Here is a 20,202-nt window from a genome sequence, read left to right as displayed (position 1 = left end):
TGGATGTGGAGGTCCTGGGCTGGTTGGATGTACTGCCAAATTCTCTGAAACGCCTTTGGAGACGGCTTATGGTAGAGAAATGAACATTCAATACACGAGCAACAGCTCTGGTTGACATTCCTGCTGTCAGCATGCCAATTGCACTCTCCCTCAAATCTTGCGACATCTGTGGCATTGTGCTGTGTGATAAAACTGCACCTTTCAGAGTGGCCTTTTATTGTGGGCAGTCTAAGGCACACCTGTGCACTAATCATGGTGTCTAATCAGCATCTTGATATGGCACACCTGTGAGGTGGGATGGATTAACTCAGCAAAGGAGAAGTGCTCACTATCACAGATTTAGACTGGTTTGTGAACAATATTTGAGGGAAATGGTGATATTGTGTATGTGGAAAAAGTTTTAGATCTTTGAGTTCATCTCATACAAAATGGGAGCAAAACCAAAAGTGTTGCGTTTATATTTTTGTTGAGTGTATTTATTTCAGGTTATCATGGGTGCGAGAATCAATTCTCTGTTCAGTAAAGTGTTCAGTCGTTAGAGAGAGTCAGTGATACGCAATCACCCTCAAATTATAACTCGGCTGACAAACACTTATTGGAGACATTGCCTGAAAATTAACAAAATTCTGTTCACATTTTGTTTAGGTTAATTTAGAAGATTATTCTCAAAGACTCTGAATATTGTGATGGTAGTGGGGGGGATTGTTGTCAAGCAAACAGAACAAGTTAAGGTGTTAGAACTGTCTGGCATTACCAGGCAAAAAGATTTCTAAACATTACCTGCAAGAAAATAATTGCTCTAACATCTCTTTCCTTCTGTCATAAAGAGCCACATCTTTCTTTCTGCTTTCTGTTTTTATTACGCATGAATTCCAGTAAAAGCAGCGACAGAGCAGAACTGGACAGGAGTTGCTGATACACTGTCAACAGTCAGTTTTATTTACTGAAAAACCCAAATTACTGATGTTACGTAAGCATTTGTATCAATCCATTTCCAACTCTTCACATACAAAGTTCTTTATGAATGCACACATTTATCAAATTACATTAATACAATCAATAAATATTGTACAGTCTCGTCATGTGATAATCAAACATATGTGAACAGTTCAGTTTGTGACTGAAGTACAACAATTATAACAAGGAAGGTAAAACCACAAATGTGTCAAGATTTAAAATGTGAATTCTTCACACATAGCTGCAGTCGACTGTTAGTGAGTTGATAAAATAGCTTTTGATGCAAAGACATAAAAAGTGGAATGTGCAAAGTCAGACAATTTGTCTCATCAGTGGAAAGGTTTTTTTTTTTTTTTTTTGAGTTTTGGTCTTTTCCTACTTGTGTGTATTGACGTTCCCTCTGAGTACAGGACGGTGATCAGGTTCACTCCAGAGGTTCAGAGTCGTCTGTAAATAGATCAGCGAGGTCGGCCACCGTCAGTACTGCAGCCTCAGAGTGCTTCATGGCCGTGCTGCTGTGACTGCAAGAAAAGATTTATCAGGAATTTGATAATAATGAAGCAGTAAGCTTCGATGGTCTCAGATGAAGCCAACCCAGAAGAAGAAAAAGTTGCAGTTCCTTGACTGTCTGCTTGAGGCTGGCTCCAAAAGTTAGCAAGTTCCTATTCAAGTCCATGTTACAATGTTCAACTTTAGAGCAGAAAAGTCCAGTACAAAAAAAACCCCATTTTGATCTCTATAGATATTGTACAGAGGTAAATTTTTTTCTAACTTCTTAGTTTAAGCCATTTTAGACCATAAAGTTATGCATAAGTAGGGGTGTGGACGGATGAAGGCCCCGTGTCTGTGAATGCTTTTCTTCCCTCCTGTGAGGCATCATCTTTTAAGTTGAAAATCTCCGAGGATTTCAGATTGAGTGACGCTGTGATGTAAGTGTAGTGCCTTTGCAGGCAATCAATCACACGGAGTATCTTCACGAAGGCAAGAACTTTGTTTTTGGACTCAGACCCTACATTCTGCTGATTAAGAGTGACTACATCAGGCCTGTGAGAGAGTGAGTGTGGAGCAGAGAGGGAGGATTTTAGCCTGAGTGTGGAGCAACATGTTAAAAAAAACAAAACAAAACTGTGGAGCCACTTTATTTCTCACTCCATTTTCACTACTGGTGCTGTACTGATGGTACTGCGGTGGTACTGTTTATACCATGTGCAAATGCTGGAGACAATTATACTGAATTTATGAGACAACACTGATGTCGATTTATGCATTAAGCATCATCACAGACAAAAGAAGTGGTTAAAATTCCTTAAAAATTGAGAATATATATGACTGCACAGAATAACTAGAGCACCACGCTCATAGAGCGCAAACCTTCACTACGAGTTTCCAATTTCACAAACTTTAACCTTGAAAAAAATTTTCAAGGTAAAAGCCCTGTTAGAAGTGGCTTTTCATAAGCTAAATTAGATGTGATCAAAGGTCAGGAGTATGTATTCAGTTCATGCACTTGAATTTAAATTTTTTTTTTGTGATATCAGGTTTTTTCCCTCTTTTTTTTTTTACTTTTTCAGTTTCTGAATTCTTTTTCAGATAATTTTCACAGAACATTGGTTATCTCTGCTATGCACAATTTTTCTATGCTTTTTGCCACTTTCTGACTGATAACTGGAAGATAGACAAACACGCATAAAATTGGAACCTTGATCCAATTTTAGTGGTGTAGGTAAATCATAACAGAAAAATGAAAGTGATTGAGGCACTTTTGATCGAGATATAATGCAAAATGTACACCAAATGGGCTTTTCAATATTAAATTCAAATGTCCACAAAATCCACCATCCGAATCAGATCTGGATCAAACTTTGTCAAGCGATAGTGAGTGCCATTCTGCACCTCACTTCAAATATGAGTGTGATTGGGGCATGTTTGTTTAAGATATAATGTACAACTAGTGTGTTGCCCGTGGGGATTCATGTGCTCTAGATTGAGTAGTGTTTATAAAATAGGTAACTGAAATTTTTCAAGGGTGGTAACAAATTAAGCAATGAGTTGGAGTGGCGTGTCAGTCCAAAATGTTTTGAGAACCACAGACCTCAACAATTTTTAGAAAAGAAAATCAAATCTTTCAATTGCTGTTAATTATGTAATTTTTAAATGTTATTTTACTGTCTTAATGTATTTATAAATTGTTTAGGTTGTTGTTATCATATACACACTATTATTATTATTACTTCTATTTTGTCATTTGATTTTTAAATGGACCACAATGGAAATAAATGTTTTCACTTTTTTGTGTCATCCATGTATTTTTTAACATAGTTACAATTATATTATGCACTTACATTGAATTTACAAAATATTATCATTGCCTCACGCTTTTAATATAAAGATGATTTACTGCCCCTGCTGGAATGGCGTGTTAGTCCAAAATGTAATTAGAAACGTTAGCTAATATCCGTAGCTTCTGCAAAACTATTAGTCCTATCAGCGTTCCATTTCAGCGGCGTTCATCCTTGACTCAAAATACATAAGCATACTAAACGGCAAATGTCAGCTGATGTTAAAGTTACACACACAGCTGCTGTAAGCACTCTCACTCATCACTCACTCATCTTCAACCGCTTATCCGGGATCGGGTTGTGGGGGCAACAGCTCTAGCAGGAGACCCCAGACTTCCCTTTCCTGGGCTACATTGACCACCTCTGACTGGGGGATCCCGAGGCATTCCAAGGCAAGTTTGGAGATATAATTTCTCCACCTGCTGTAAGCAGATGCTTTTAATTTAACAAAAAAAGGCAGTGGCTGAAGACATTAAAATCACTACAGTTTTCACTGATGGTACCAACATGAGACTTAACGCACTCATGCTAATAACAACATAAGACTTAACTAAGCTGACTAAACCACTGGAACTACAAAAAAAAATTAGTAATTCAATAACACTAACAACACTGTTAAACTAACATGAACCACAACAACATTTAAAACCTCAAAACCCCAAACACCCATGGTGCATTGCAGCACAATGTCCATTGTTTACTATTTAGATAAAATTGCTAATTTCTCCAAAAATATTAACCCTAATCAACTTTCCATTTTCGCAGCATTAATCCATGACCCAAAATACATAAGCAAACCAAACAGCAAATCTTAGCGCTCCCCAGTTTTTGAGTGATCGAAGCCACACACACACACACACACACACACACACACACACACACACACACACACACACACACACACACACACACACACACACACACACACACACACACACACACACACACACACACACACACACACACACACACACACACACACACACACACACACACACACACACACACACACACACAAAATATGGCTGCCAATAATGAATTACAACAATCAATACTCTGTTCTTGCTGAAACATGGTTATGTTCACACTTGAGCTCTTCTGAGATACAGATTGGGTGAAAATGGAATATATACTCAACAAAAATATAAATGCAACACTTTTGGTTTTGCTCCCATTTTGTATGAGATGAACTCAAAGATCTAAAACTTTTTCCACATACACAATATCACAGTTTTCACTGATAGTACCAACATAACGCTTAACTCACTCATGGTTAAGAGCAACGTAAGACTTAACTAAACTAACTAAACAAACTGAACTACAAAAACACAAATCAATAACACTAACAACACTGTTAAACTAACATGAACCACAAAAACAACATTTAAAACCTCAAAACACAGAGGCCACTTAGCTATTATAATATAGACATTACAATATAGACATTAAATTGTTTTTTTTAAATGGCCACAAAATCTGTAATTTGCATCAGATTCAGATCAAACCTTGTCAGTCGATAAAGGCTACCATCCTACAAAACACTCTCAAATATGAAAGAAATCTCATCCTTTTTTGACAGAGTTATTAATTTTTGAAAATTCCTTCAATGTTAAAGTTAGGAATTCTTCCAATTTTTCAAGATTTTTTCTGACTGACCTCTGACCTATGTCCTTGAAAACTGAAACAGTTCTTGCTTATCAGGATATGAATCTTCAGTAAAAATTTCATAAAGATATATGAAAAACTGTGGGCTTCAGGTTGTTCACAAACAAAGACAAGCAAACAAACAGGGGCAAAAACACAACCTCCGCCCCACCAACATATTTTCCATATCATCTAAACTTTTCTGATTTGGGGTTGTAAAAAAAATACATAGTTGAACTGTATATAGAGAAACTCATAAGCTGTTATCCTTATTCATTCATCATTCATTTTAACGGTAAATTATGTTTTGTGGCTCCAGAAAAATTTTATTTGTGGAAGATGGGACAAATATGGCTCTTTTGACAGTAAATGTTGCAGACCCCTGGTCTGTGATAACAACTCCTTCACAGAGACCTCTGAAACATTGGCTTTAAAACAGACTAAACTAATGTTAGAATCAAAATTTGTACTGTGCCATTCACCTTTTTTCTGCAGTCTTCAGCATTGCTTGCATTCGTTCTTCGATCGTTGATTTGATGAGGAATCTATGAACAAATGTTGGCCTGGTGGAAAGATAGAAAAAAGTCTAAAATTTGTTTTTCTTATGCTGTTAAAAGAGAATGAAAGAAAGAAAATGCTAGTTCTCATTTTCAGTGTCAGTAACTGTATGTTTGCAGTCCGGTTTGCTTGTTTGTTAGTTTGTTGTTAGACAGAAAACATTAAGATATTTCAACTGGACAGCACAGTCTCGTTTGAGGGTGGGCGCTAAAGGGTTAAAACATGACGCATATGGCGCAATAATTCTTCATCCGGTGACAGTCCTCGTGTGTCCCCATAAGAAACACGCCACTTTCTCTGAGTTTTTGGGCAAATTACAGAGCAAAAAAAGTGACAATGCAAAGAAAAAGTGACGATGCGGTGACGGAAAGCGGACATGTGGTGCGGTTTGTACATGACCCAGAGCTCAAACATATCGAGGTGATTGTGCAGGCGAGAGAACGCAGCTACTCTGTCAAAGTGTCTAGGCTAAAACAAGATTTACATATGTAACTACAGCTCTATAAATTCCGGATAACTGCCAGAGTGCAGCGCTTAGCACCTGGATTATTCCATGCATGCATGCACAGAGGTCGAGTCTTATATCAACAAAGTCATGTCAGTGGGCATGACTTGGGTGACGTCAGCGTCAGACAGCACGTCACCTGGTGTCGCCAACTGAATGGTCCCCCTAAAAATTGGTGTGCTCTGCCTTCACTGTGTCTTGACTGTGCATGTTTCTGAGACTGACTCTGAGTCTGACTCTTCACCCAAAGCGATCAAAGGGAATAATGTGATTATTAACCATCAGATGACAAAGTAAAACCTCTTAAATCATTTTAAAGTCAGTTTTAAGCAGAACTGAGGCTGTTTTAAGCACACACAAGGCGATAATCTGCGAATCGCTACTGACGCTCTGCAATTATGCATGCGCAGCAGCACGTCAGACTCAGATGTGCTGCTGTGGTGCTCTAATCAGTCCCCTGTCTTTTATGATGAAATAATGCTGACTTTATGTGCACATGATTGTTGTACAAAAGCTTTGGATATCTGTCGCTGAAACAGATGATGAGTGGAGTGTAGTTTTAAGCAGAAATGAGGTGACAATCGGAGAATCGCTAATGACGCTGCTGACGCGCCGAAATGACCTATCCACAGTGAAGGCAGGGTGCACCGATTCTTTGGGGGGACAGTTCGGTCGCCGTCACCGGCCTTCAGTCCTTTTTCCATCTCTCACATGGAGAGGAGAAGGTCGAACTTCTTTCGGGTCGCTTGTCTTGCCAGAGTCTCGCAACCTTTGTGGTTAGAGCTGCGCATGCGACTTCTCCCACTTGCCTCGTCTCCCCTGCTCCACTGGGAACCGAAAAACTGCACTTTTCGCAACTGCTTCGGTAATTGCAGCCGAAAACAAAACAGTACACCATTTTTCCTCGTGAAGTTATGCTGTATATGTATTGTGCAATGGCAGGCTGTCCCCTGAAGTGGTCAAATCCCACGATTTCACACAGAGGCTCAAACAAGACTGTGCTGTCCTATTAATTCTGGTGCAAATGTGGCTGGTGTGATTAAAGATTTTTCTAAATAATTTTTAGTGTGGGTTGACCTCCTGGTGCATAGCCAGGATTTGATGGAGTTAGATATGATTCCTTGAATTTTTTAACTGTGATTTATTTCGGCCACACAATGTTGCACTTGCTCTGTTTTCAAATTCAAACAATGGTTTCCTTCTCAGCCACTCCTCCCCAACCCTCCCTCCCTCTATTCTGTCTCCTCCACATGGAGTACTAGAAAAGATTTTAACTTTTACCCAAAATATATGGTAAATATGGTTATTGGATATGTTTCAGGAAAGTTTCTGCTCTCTGCAATCTTGAAAAAAGAATTAACAGTTAAGAGGTGAGTAGTGACTACTGCTGTGTTTTTATAAATGGGTAGGGGCAAACATTTCATAAGAAAGGACTCATATGCACCACATACTTGACAAGACCAAGAATGTAAACAGGGACTGCAAATCTCACAGAGGGAGTGCTGCTTCATTCTCTGTACAATGCCATTTAGCCACAAAATATTACATTGATGGTTTTTAGCTCCATATTAATGCATAAGATGTCATTTAGGACACATTTAATAAATGCTTTCTCTTGACCTATCACTAAAAATATCATGTTGCAAATATAGATTCAAATTGGGTTAAAAGATATGTTGCACATTATTTAATGTCCCAGTTAGAAACACAACATCAAAGTATTCATGATTGTAAGTCTATCCATGCACATATGGTAATAATGAGTGATCACTGATGTATTTTATTGCTAAATATTCCCCTCGGTCTGAGAGTTAACAGGTGCATTTCCGGAAAACGTCTTACTCAGCATTTCTCGGCATGTGACGTACATTTCAGAATTAGCAGAAACATCCTGATGACAGACAGACTCTAACTTGCTATGTTCCATAATGAAGCTTCTGAGCTTTGATTTGTAAGTGATGGCTCGGATTTACATAGGATGTACAGAGAGGAGACGACACACTTTACCCCGAAACTCAACTTTTTCAGAGCTTGTCAGATTTTGGAACCTAACGTGTGATGGCAATGCTGTCTGTGTCGCAGGACACTGTTTTACTGCCACTGTGAACATGGATGCTACTTCTACAGGCTGCCTGGACAACCAGATGTATGTGTTACATTGAAATAAGTCAGAAGATGTTATTTTTAGGAGATCATAGACTTTCTATCCAATATGCCAGAATCGTGAGAGACTTCAGTAGCTGACAGCGGAACTGCAGTCAGACACTGTTCTCTGGCTGGTGATTGTGCACGATACATGCATGGGGACTCTTTGATGTTGTGGACTTTACATATTTAATCTTGTAAATCATTCTACAAATGAGTGCCCTGTTCAGTTTTTTCCCATTTTGTATTTTGTTCTCCTCAGTGGAGCTGGTAGGCTTTATTTTTATTTTACTTTGAGTGAGTCTGTCGGATTTTGGATCTTGATGTGTGCGGAGAAGCACGCTATTTTAACATGCACACGCATGCAGACCTCTCTGCTGTTTTTCAGGCTGTCTTATCACACAGATGTATTTTTTGATTTTTCACAGTTATACTGATGACAATACAAGCGCACACAAAGCCGACTGTCTAGCAGAAACTATTTTTAACAGACTACGTTTATGACTAATGACCATGCACGCGCACTAAGTCATCTCACAGTGGAGAGCAACTGCTCCTTTTACTGTGACTGCATCAAAATTAACAGTTATCACTTAAAAATGAGTCATCATAACATGACATCACACTTACGCAAACTTTGGAATTAATCTGTGGCTCCGTTCTTAACATTAGTAGCTACATTCCATTGAAGCGTGCACTAGGACATTTGTAAAAGCTATGTCACTGCTGTCGGAAACACCCGGAAAAACAAGTACTTTGTTTCCGGCAGTCTCTGTAGCTGTTTGTTGCGAATGCTGTATACTTTGTAACCAGTCACGGAAAGGCACAAAGTAATCCTGGTGTATCATCGGATGGTCACTAACTGCCTAAATCTAAATTATTATGATTTCGGGGTCACATGTTCTTTTAGATTGTTAAAATAATTGAAATGTGAGGTATGGTGTTAAAACTGAAATTTCTAGCACAGTTCATAGAGGAGCTTGACATCTGAATAGCATCTTAACAGACTCCTGGGTTCAAACAGGTGTAGTATTGGTGAAATAACATGCATCACTCCCTAATTCTTACTTGGTTTGGCCGATACGGTGCACCCTGCCTATAGCTTGGAGCTCATGAGCTGGGTTGAGGATGGGCTCAACCAGCAACACGTGAGTTGCTTCAATGATATTCAGCCCATTGGAGCCCGTGTGGAGAGGGAGGAGAAGAATGTTGATCGTCTCTGAATATTTGAAGGAACTCAGATTCTCCTGCAACATGGACATCCAAGGTACATTTAAGAATCACATCCAGTGAGGCAAATAAGTATTTAATCCACTGACAATATTGAAGGTTTCCCCACCTACAAAGAATGGAGAGGTCTGAAATTTTTATCATATGTACACTTCAACTGTGAGAGATGCAATATAAAAAAAAAAAATCAGAAAATCACACTGTATGATTTTTTTAAAAATAATTCATTTGCATTTTATTGCATGAAATAAGCATTTGATCACCTACCAACCAGCAAGAATTCTGGCTCTCACAGACCTGTATCTGCACCTGTTTGAACTTGTTACCTGTATAAAAGACACCACACAATCAATCACACTCCAACCTATGCACCATGGCCAAGACCAAAGAGATGTCTAAGGACACCAGGGACAAACTGTAGACCTGCACAAGCCTGGGATGGGCTAAAGGTCAATAGGCAAGCAGCTGGGTAAGAAGGCAACAGCTGTGGGCGTAATTATTAGAAAATGGAAGAAATACAAGATGACTGTCAGTCTTCCTTGGTCTGGCGCTCCTTGCAAGATGTCACCTCATGGGGTAAGGATGATTCTGAGAGAGTCCAGAACTACACAGGAGGACCTGGTCAATGACCTGAAGAGAGCTGGGACCACAGTTGCAAAGATTACATTAGTAACAGACTACACTGTCATGGTTTAAATTCCTGCAGTGCAGCAAGGCCCCCTGCTCATGCCAGCATATGTCCAGGCCCATTTGAGGTTTGCCAGTGACCATCTGGATGATCCAGAGGAGGCATGGGAGAAGGTCATGTGGTCAGATAAGACCAAAATAGAGCGTTTTGGTATCAACTCCACTCGCCGTGTTTGGAGGATGAGAACAGCCCCAAGAACCATCAAGCATGGTAGGTAGAAACACGATTTTTGGGGGTACTTTTCTGCAGAGGGAACAGGATGACTGCACCGTATTGAAGGGAGGATGGCTGGGGTCATGTATTGCGCAATTTTGGCAAACAACCTCATTCCCCCAGTAACAGCATTGAAGATGGGTCTTCCAGCATGACCCAAAACACAGCCAGGGCAAGTAAGGAGTGGCTCCGTAAGAAGCATTTCAAGGTCCTGGAGTGGCCGAGCCAGTCTCCAAAGCTGAACTCAATAGAAAATATTTGGAGGGCACTAAAACTCAAAACCTGAAAGATCTGGAGAAGATCTGTATGGAGGAGTGGACCAAAATCCCTGCTGCAGTGTGTGGAAACTTAGTCAAGAACTACAGCAAACATCTGACTTGTGTAACTGCAAAGGTTTCTGTACCAAATATTAAGGTCTGTTTTTCTATTGTATCAAATACTTATTTCATGCAATAAGATGTATATTAATTATTTAAAAATCCTACCATAGATAAGATTAATTATTGGCCTGGAAATTCAACATAATTTTCAAACTATTTTTTTATGCAATCTACCAAACGAAATTAACCCTCGGGATAAGTACCTTCTGACAATATTACTGATAGCAGGGAAAAAAAATCAATAACAAGGAAATGGCTTAATGGGGACCCACCGACAATAATCGAATGGTCAGCCACCGTAGAAGAAATGTGTGAAATGGAAATGCTTACCTTTTCCCTAAGACTCAATAGTAACAAGGCCCAAAAATATTGGTCAAAATGATTAACATATGCAAAGGCGAAAGAAGCATGAAATAATGCCCCCCCCACCTTTTTTTTTTTTTTGCTTTCCCGGTAAATCATACAGTACATTCGCACTGGTCAACTTCCTGAAACTGAGTTGATTAGGCCATGATAATACAACGGCCCCAGGGGACACCCTCCCCATTAGTCCGTACCAGATGGACAAAATAAGGTGGTCCATGTACTCAAGGTGGGTGGGATCGAGCAAATGCCCCAACTCCTTCGTACTTAGCATTTTATCAAGATTTATCACCATTTTTATCACCATTGTCCCCCCCCCCAGTGACCCACCTGTTCTAAGTTCTATGCGTAGTATATTTTCTATGCTTTGTTCTTGATTGTAAGATTAGAACATTTGGATTAAAAATAAAGTTTAAAAGAATAAATCCTACAATATGATTTTCTGAATTGTTTTTTTAGATTCCGTCTCTCAGTTGAAGTGTACCTATGATAAAAATTACAGACCTCTCCATCTTTGTAGGTGGGAAAGCTTGCAAAAACAACAGTGGACCAAATATCAACCAGTAATTAATTAGTTAGAATTCTCACACAGCAAGCAAAAAGGCTAAATTGGTCTGGGCTTTAAAAATGTAGTTTACCCAAAAGTGAACCTGCCAGGATAGCTGCCATACTGATTCTAGTATTTTCTTGGTAAAAATCCAATATATTCAGCAATTTATATAACAGGACAGTATGAGTTTCCACTTAACTGATTTCAATTATTTTGAGGTGTGTATGCAGCAGTGACACGTACAGAATCTCTGCTGCCATCCTCAGTTTGAAATCATCGCTATAGAGTTAATTTTTTTTATTCTGTAACAAAACGTTCAGTTTGAACGTTCTTGCCCTCTGAATGTCTATTAAATTAAGAGGTTTTCCATTAAAACTCTAATAATTTATTGGTGTGGGTGTGGTAAATTCATATATACAGAAAAAAAAATAGCAATACAAACTCAAACCTGGAATTTGTGAATTCCATTGATTTGTGAGAATTCCATGTTGTTGTCAAACAAAGCCTTAGCAATTATATCCAGAACACTCTGCCACTGTACATGAAAGAAAAACACAAGTATTTAATCTGAATCTTACGTGATATCACTAAGCTAAATCACTGGCTAGAAATAGTTGTAGTTACCGAGGAGAAGACGAGACATTTGGCTCCGGGATCGATCACTTGAATTTTCTTTAAGGTTCTCACCACGGCCTCCACTTTGGTCGAGTGGCTTCCCTGACATGCACAGGAGGAGGAACACGTACAGCTAAATTTAATATCAATGATCAATAGCCTATCAAACAGTTTGAATCAATAAATAACAGTGGAATTATTCAGCTACATTTGAACACCTGCAGGCCATTTTTTGAGAAATAAAGCCAGGTTTAGGATTCAGGATCACCCAACATGATCATAAGAACTTAACCATCAGCTATGGACAAATGTGAAATTAGCAGCAACACCCGCTCTGTCACCCCACAAACCCCAAAATTGACCTCAAGATAGAAATTCACGATGGCATCCAAAATGGCCACCAAAATCTCCCTCCCCCCTGCCCTTCATTAAAATTACATATAAGGATTTCATTTTTAAAAGTGTTCCATGAAAATAATGTTTAGTTCACAATAAATACGTCTGTGCTTAAATCATTTTACACCCCTATTCCACAGGACACCGCTTTATTATGATCCCCCACAATCCAGAAAAAGTGCAAAAATGGGATGAAACATCTTACTCTGGCACGCCTCCTATCAGAGTGGCTCATAAATAGTGCAGCAGATAGCAGAATATTTACAAAGGAATCTTTCAAATGGTGAAACAAGCACCAAATTCAGCACAAATACTCCTTAGACATTAGTAAGTAAGTAAACTCTATTTGTATAGAGCTTTTCACAGTCAGTAGTCACAAAGTGCTTTATAGTGGTGAACATATATAAAAGATCATACAGACAAATACATAATATAAAATGCACAAAATGCAGCAACACAGCGCGGGGTCAGTTTGGACTACAATGCTTGCTGAAACAAATAAGCTTTAAAGTGCTTTTTGAAGGCATCCACTGAGGCCAGAGAGTGCAGGTCTAAAGGAAGTGCGTTCCAAAGGTGGGGCACGGTGACTTTAAAGGACCGGTCTCCACGTGTTTTAAAGCATGTTCATGGAGCCATCAGCAGGATCTGCCCAGACAACCTCAGCTTTCGAGTTAAGCTGTAGGGCTTAAGTCAGTGATGTAGGTAGGAGCCTGACTATGTAAGGCTCAAAAAGTAAGCACCAAGATTTTAAATTGGACACAATACACAACAGGAAGCCAGTGGAGAGATTTTAAAACAGGTGTAATATGGGACCTCCTGTTGGTGCTGGTCAACAGCCTCACGGCTGAGTTTTGAACATACTGGAGGCAAGTTAACTCTTTCTTGTTTAGGCAGGTGTACAAGTTATTACAGTAGTCTAGTTGCTCCAAAATTGGAACAACTTTAACTTTTGACCCCTGTACAAACTGAAATTGACCTTTGTCACCATTCTTGCTGTTTTTACCCCATAACTCCAGAAAATTCAGTCACAGACAATCCAAACTATACCTTTTTGGATTCCTTATGATCAGACAAATAATGTGGTATAGTTTCAATATGATTGGATCATTTTTAAATTTTGACTCCTGTGTATTTCTTCAATTGTCCCCTACCTGCTCACCTATTGAAAATTCAAGTGGCCAGTTGTTTTTTCAAAAAAGCAATGTCTAAGGAGTATGGCAGGGGTGGTGACCAAGTGGGTAGTACACTTGGTTTCAGTACGAAAGGTTCCCGGTTCAAACCCCACCCCTGCCCATTTCTCCATGTATTGTGGAGTTGCGTCAGGAAGGGCACCCTGTGTAAAACGTGTGCCAAAATCAATACACAGATCCAACTTGGATTTGCTGAGGCGACCCTGAGAGAAAACAAGGGAGCAGCCGAAGGGACTTACTGTTTAATGTCTAAGGAGTATGTGCGCCAATTTTGGTGCTTGTCTCCAGAAATGAGCAATTGTTAGTTATCTGCTCCACTAAAACTGCATACCTGGCAACTCACTTGAAAATCAAAGCAAAGCTACACCTGGCTGCATTCTCAGCCACAAACGCTGCGTTTGCTTCAAATTTTTACCCCAATGGAGCACAATCAATTACGTTTCAAGCTGTTTCAAAACTGGTGCCGATGATGGCTGTAACTAGGCCTACGTCTTATACCAAGTCTGTTCAAGATTGACAAAGATGGATCAAAACGTTACTGTGATATTCAACCCCCCCCCCCCCCCCCCCCCCCCCCCCCCCATTTGCTATTTGGGATGAAACTGGAAAGAACGACGCTCTGCGGAATAGGGGCATTATTCACCAGTTTTAAATTCTAAATGGCATCCAAAATATTTGCCAAACAAAAGTTTTGCATTCAAATGCCCCCAAAATGCATCATAACAACAAATAATAGAATTAATAACATATTATATTTTGGATGCCATTTTGAATATCTGGTTTGAGGGCCAGCTTTTATTTCATGGGAACATCCTGATTGTCTTTTAGGGTCATCTAAGGACCTCCAAAAGTTAGGTTTAATATATGTGGGGTGGTAGGGGGTGTAAAGGGAGTGGGCTGAGAACTACTACTAAATGGTTCTCTCCTGGTTTTTAATTCAATTTGGAACCATTAAGAACAACCCACAAATAACGGGGTTAAAAAAAACAGCTGGCCTCCATTTAGAAACACAAAACAGCAAAATCTGAACAGAAAACCATGATAATACCATGAGTGGGCAGGCATTATTCTACATTCACAACACCCTGACTTCATGGAATACGAGTAAGTTTACTTAAGTACTTGTGAAAAAGCAATATGACTGACCTTCACTGGGATTTCCTGGTCTGGATGAGATGACTGGGTAGTGAACACATAGGAGATCTCTGCGTGGGAGGTGGTCTGTCTACAAATGGCACATGTGATAGCACGGCGTCGCAACCCCACACTATACTGCTCCACAATGATAGCGATGCAGCCATTACAGAAACAGTGGCCACATGTTAGTACAGCCCACTGAAGGAAGAAAGCCGGACAGAGAAAATTAATTTAATCCAAAACAGCTATTACAGATCATTACAGCCAACTAATGTGTCTGCCTTACACAACTGCCAAGAAATAGTACAGCGTAGTTTAGACAGGTGCAGGGTTTTTTTTCCCTTTGAAACATAAAGCATCTTTCATAACCATCTCAGAAACACCTTCTAACCGAAAATCACAAATCTAACAAATTAACTCAGAATGTCATTTTATAAACTTGCTGCCAACAAGCGCTTGGTTAAGACTAACCAACACTTACCTCCTGTCCCAGGGGTCGAGAGCAGATGGGACATGGCTCTGGGTTCAAGCCTCCTGTAGACTTATCCTGGGACTGCAGCAACAGAATTAATGTTTTTTTTTTAAGGGTACAATCATAGTGCACAGCTTAGGATATCATTATCTGGCCTGGTTAATCATGAACAGACATTACCTTTTCCAAATTTGTAAGATACAGAAATTGGCCAAGCTTCTTTTGGAGTTGAGACTTGGCCACTGCTTGGTCGTTCAAAAGCTTCACTCTGTTCTGCTCCACCTGGAAATAAGAAAGCGAGCTGCTTCAAAATTACTGTAAAATAGTTACGGAAGAATAATAAAAGCTTGAACATATTAAGAAGGTGCATGCAGTAATGAACACACAGACATACATATTGGACAACTGAATGGACAAGTTTACATTGTCTACATATTAACTTTGCTGTTAACCGCATGAACTTATCCTTTATGGCTCTGTCACACCTTGATTATTTACCCAGCGTATGCAGACTTATGAAAAATATACTGAATATGTTGGCATACATTTAATAAGTTATAGGTAAATTTTGTATAAGTTAAGAGCACTTTGACGCACGCTGATATACATCGTAGTACGGTGAGTTCGTCAAAACAATTTGGGCATGCACAATATTTTTGACGCATGCCAACGTGCGGCTCATACGTCCCACATACACAGGCAATAAGTTGTACAACCCCTGGCAAAAATTATGGAATCACCGGCCTCAGAGGATGTTCATTCAGTTGTTTAATTTTGTAGAAAAAAAGCAGATCACAGACATTACACAAAACTAAAGTCATTTCAAATGGCAACTTTCTGGCTTTAAGAAACACTATAAGAAATCAAGAAAAAAAGATTGTGGCAGTCAGTAACGGTTACTTTTTTAGACCAAGCAGAGGAAAAAAATCTGGAATCACTCAATTCTGAGGAAAAAATTATGGAATCACCCTGTAAATTTTCATCCCCCAAATTAACACCTGCATCAAATCAGATCTGCTCATTGACACTGACCCTATGCCATGACACTGACCCTATGTGGCTTTTTGCAAGGAATGTTTTTGCAGTTTTTGCTCTATGGCAAGATGCATTATCATCTTGAAAAATGATTTTATCATCCCCAAACATCCTTTCAATTGTCCAAAATATCAACATAAACTTGTGCATTTACTGATGATGTAATGACAGCCATCTCCCCAGTGCCTTTACGTGACATGCAGCCCCATATCATCAATGACTGTGGAAATTTACATGTTCTCTTCAGGCAGTCATCTTTATAAATCTCATTGGCAAGGCACCAAACAAAAGTTCCAGCATCATCACCTTGCCCAATGCAGATTCGAGATTCATCACTGAATATGACTTTCATCCAGTCATCCACAGTCCACAATTGCTTTTCCTTAGCCCATTGTAACCTTGTTTTTTTCTGTTTAGGTGTTAATGATGCCTTTCGTTTAGCTTTTCTGTATGTAAATCCCATTTCCTTTAGGCGGTTTCTTACAGTTTGGTCACAGACGTTGACTCCAGTTTCCTCCCATTCGTTCCTCATTTGTTTTGTTGTACATTTTTCGATTTTTGAGACATATTGCTTTAAGTTTTCTGTCTTGACGCTTTGATGTCTTCCTTGGTCTACCAGTATGTTTGCCTTTAACAACCTTCCCATGTTGTTTGTATTTGGTCCAGAGTTTAGACACAGCTGACTGTGAACAACCAACATCTTTTGCAACATTGCGTGATGATTTACTCTCTTTTAAGAGTTTGATAATCCTCTCCTTTGTTTCAACTGACATCTCTCGTGTTGGAGCCATGATTCATGTCAGTCCACTTGGTGCAACAGCTCTCCAAGGTGTGTTCACTCCTTTTTAGATGCAGACTAACGAGCAGATCTGATATGATGCAGGTGTTAGTTTTGGGGATGAAAATTTACAGGGTGATTCCATAATTTTTTCCTCGATTCCATATTTTTTTCCTCTGCTTGGTCTAAAAAAGTAACCGTTACTGACTGCCACAATCTTTTTTTCTTGATTTCTTATAGTGTTTCTTAAAGCCAGAAAGTTGCCATTTGAAATGACTTTAGTTTTGTGTCATGTCTGTGATCTGCTTTTTTTCTACAAAATTAAAGAACTGAATGGACATCCTCCGAGGCCGGTGATTCCATAATTTTTGCCAGGGGTTGTAGGTAGGTTATGCGATTGTTGACACATGATTCTTGTAAGTTACTTGTAAGTCAAAAATATGTCCATTGATGCTGTCTATTGATTGGTTCAACAACTGAAAGCTGCAGTCGTCATGTGAACAGTTCAGACTGTTTACGGAGTAAATATAAAGTCTTAATCTTATCTGTTCATTTCAGTTGGATTCATCATCACAGCCTGATGAAAACTTATCCACATAAAGCATCCTGATTTTGGAAAACGATGTCTGTAAATACTTTAGTTCCTTGCTGTGGCTGAAGAAATGTAGCATTTTAAAATAAGTCCCTCTGTGGTTTGTCTGCTCCTGATGTGTTTCTCAGCCTGAACCAGAGAATACCGGCACTTTGTGCCACAACAAGAAAATTTAAAAAATTGAAAGAGTCACAGCACCTCATTCATTCACGCTAGCGTTTACCACAGGCATCAGTAGATTCTTCAGCATTGTGCATGCAATGAAAATGAATCCCATGATCCACCAAGACAAAAATGAAATAAAGTAAAATGTTAAATTACTCTGTTTGGCCTCTGTGTAGAGCGGAGAGGCCACATGACGGCATACTCATGCTCGATGATGTGCATGTCAACATTTACATGCTCTGCCTGCCAGACAAAAGGGTTCTGCTGGTGGTGGAAATGCATGCCAAGGCAGACTTAACCGTGTCAACTTGTACCACATCAACCCGGACCACTTAGCGGAGAGGGTGCTGTTGGCATACGCTGGCTACATCCTCATGGTGTGACAGCTGCATAACTTATTTGATGTAGCCATCATATTCGCCAAATTTTTCATAAGTCGGCATACACTGACTATATCCTCATGTTGTGACAGGCCTATTAAATTCTCACGATGTGGTGAATTATAAATAATGTACCAATTTTTACCTAAATAAAGAAATCACATGGAGGAATGCTAAAATGTCTTTGCTTGTGCTGAAAAACAATATTTTGGCACAGAATAGAATAAAAAGCCTGTAATGATGAAGACTGCTGTCTCAGTTTCACCTCGTGTGGTTCTATGATGTGCGGCAGTTTGGGCTTTGGCTCATCAGGCAGACGCACACGTAGTCTCTCTGTGGCCATTCCTAACTCATCAATAGCAGACACATGGTTCCTCAGCACCATCCAATACTCATGTAGCACCTAAGCAGACAAGATGTTTAGAAGATTTCCCTCATTTACACCTCAGCATTATATGCTGACCTTTACAGTCTTATAATTGAAGTTGATGCATCATGTGTTAAAATGTTTTGCCTTTGCAAACATTGCAGTTTGTGAAACAAAAAGCCAGAGTTCAGGAACAAATAAAAGAAGAAGAAAAAGTGGAATATCAGAAACTGAAATTCTCTACAATCACAACCAGGAGATGAGAATTTACATGAAAATGAGGAGTACAGAATGAGATTCTGCTGTTTGCTCTTATTTGTTTGAGACGTGCAGCATTGATCTGGCCACCGAAAAATGAAGGTGAAGAAAGGAGACGTGTGTTTACAAACCTTGTACTCCTTCTTCCAGTTCTCAAACAGCTCCATAAAAGTGTTGCCTTCCTCCACCAGCACTGGATCCATGCGTTTCACTTTAGCAAAGGACAGGATCGCCTTCAGAGCTCGTTCAGTCTCACTGACTGCCCACAAACCTCTGCTGGTGGTGGGGAGGCGATCGTCCACCAGCCCCTCTTCATCCTCAATCATTTCTTCAAAGATAGCCATCTGACCTTTCACCCTGTGTGGGAAACAGGTGAGGTGATCCAAAAGTAAATTGTTTTTTCATTTTTTTGTGATGATTTCTAAGGCCTAAAAATGTTGCTGTACATACGTTTGAGAGAACAACTTGGACTCATAATCTGTGAAAAGTTCATCTGCTTTGCAAAAAACGCAACTGAAACATGATGAGAGAAGAGATATTATTATTTTAATGGAACATAAGTGTGGTTTACAAGGTCTGACAGTTCATTAAGCACAATGCTGGTAGTATATTAAAAAACAACTCTCTAAACTCCAATTTCATTTTTTCCCTTTTTAATAAAGGACAGTGTCGGGTGCCTGAGATTTTGGAAACATTCAGAAGTCATGATCTAGTATTAAAACATGTAGCTGTCAAAATTAAAACAGGGAAAAATAAAGTGTTCAAATAAAGTGTGAAAATGCCAACATCTCACTTATTGAGTGGTAGTCGCATTGGCCTCAGGTGGCAAACAGTCGCCTCATCAATCACGTTTTGTGAAGCTGGGCCTTCGAGACTCTTCACTGCGCCTTGCACAGTCTTTTGGGATTTTATGAGATCTTGCATTTGTGTAGTGAGTAGAAACTGGAGTCCATGACCATCACGAAACCTACAGGACACACAGTGACTTTTAACACTGTTGTGTCATGACAACGTCTAACCACAGTGTTATTTTGTAAGTTACACTACTTGTCGGCCATGGAGAGTTTATTGGCTTGTTCTTTGTAGCTGGAAGTCAGTTCATTCTTGATGCGGGACACCAGGTCATCATCTATAGAGCATTTAATCGCATTCTGTATAACATCCATCCACCACGGAGAGTTCAAGTTGACCTTATAAAAGTGAAATATGTTAAAATTTAATTAAACATTACAAACAAAATAAATA

At 39.4% G+C, this 20,202-nt stretch overlaps 1 protein-coding gene across 2 annotated transcripts in view; it reads right to left on the bottom strand.

The window, feature by feature from the left end:
- Positions 1 to 609: 609 nt before the first annotated feature.
- The window catches only part of shprh (SNF2 histone linker PHD RING helicase), a 35,456-nt gene continuing 15,863 nt past the window's right edge, over positions 610 to 20,202 (bottom strand). For both annotated transcript variants that reach the window (XM_034195307.1, XM_034195308.1), the window contains 13 exons: positions 20,005 to 20,147; positions 19,751 to 19,924; positions 19,408 to 19,470; positions 19,089 to 19,314; positions 18,598 to 18,735; positions 15,563 to 15,664; positions 15,392 to 15,463; positions 14,920 to 15,108; positions 12,197 to 12,289; positions 12,021 to 12,107; positions 9,217 to 9,395; positions 5,423 to 5,503; positions 610 to 1,478 (listed from right to left, as the gene is read on the bottom strand). In XM_034195307.1, coding sequence (XP_034051198.1) covers positions 1,382 to 1,478; positions 5,423 to 5,503; positions 9,217 to 9,395; positions 12,021 to 12,107; positions 12,197 to 12,289; positions 14,920 to 15,108; positions 15,392 to 15,463; positions 15,563 to 15,664; positions 18,598 to 18,735; positions 19,089 to 19,314; positions 19,408 to 19,470; positions 19,751 to 19,924; positions 20,005 to 20,147 — 1,644 coding nt within the window. In that variant the 3' untranslated portion in view covers positions 610 to 1,381. The remainder of the gene's footprint in view (positions 1,479 to 5,422; positions 5,504 to 9,216; positions 9,396 to 12,020; positions 12,108 to 12,196; positions 12,290 to 14,919; positions 15,109 to 15,391; positions 15,464 to 15,562; positions 15,665 to 18,597; positions 18,736 to 19,088; positions 19,315 to 19,407; positions 19,471 to 19,750; positions 19,925 to 20,004; positions 20,148 to 20,202) is intronic.

This window comes from Thalassophryne amazonica, chromosome 19, assembly GCF_902500255.1.
Source record: "Thalassophryne amazonica chromosome 19, fThaAma1.1, whole genome shotgun sequence".
In the NCBI taxonomy this organism is placed as follows: domain Eukaryota; kingdom Metazoa; phylum Chordata; class Actinopteri; order Batrachoidiformes; family Batrachoididae; genus Thalassophryne; species Thalassophryne amazonica.
Note: the sequence above shows the minus strand (reverse complement) of the source record. Positions and strands in the feature narration are given on the sequence as shown.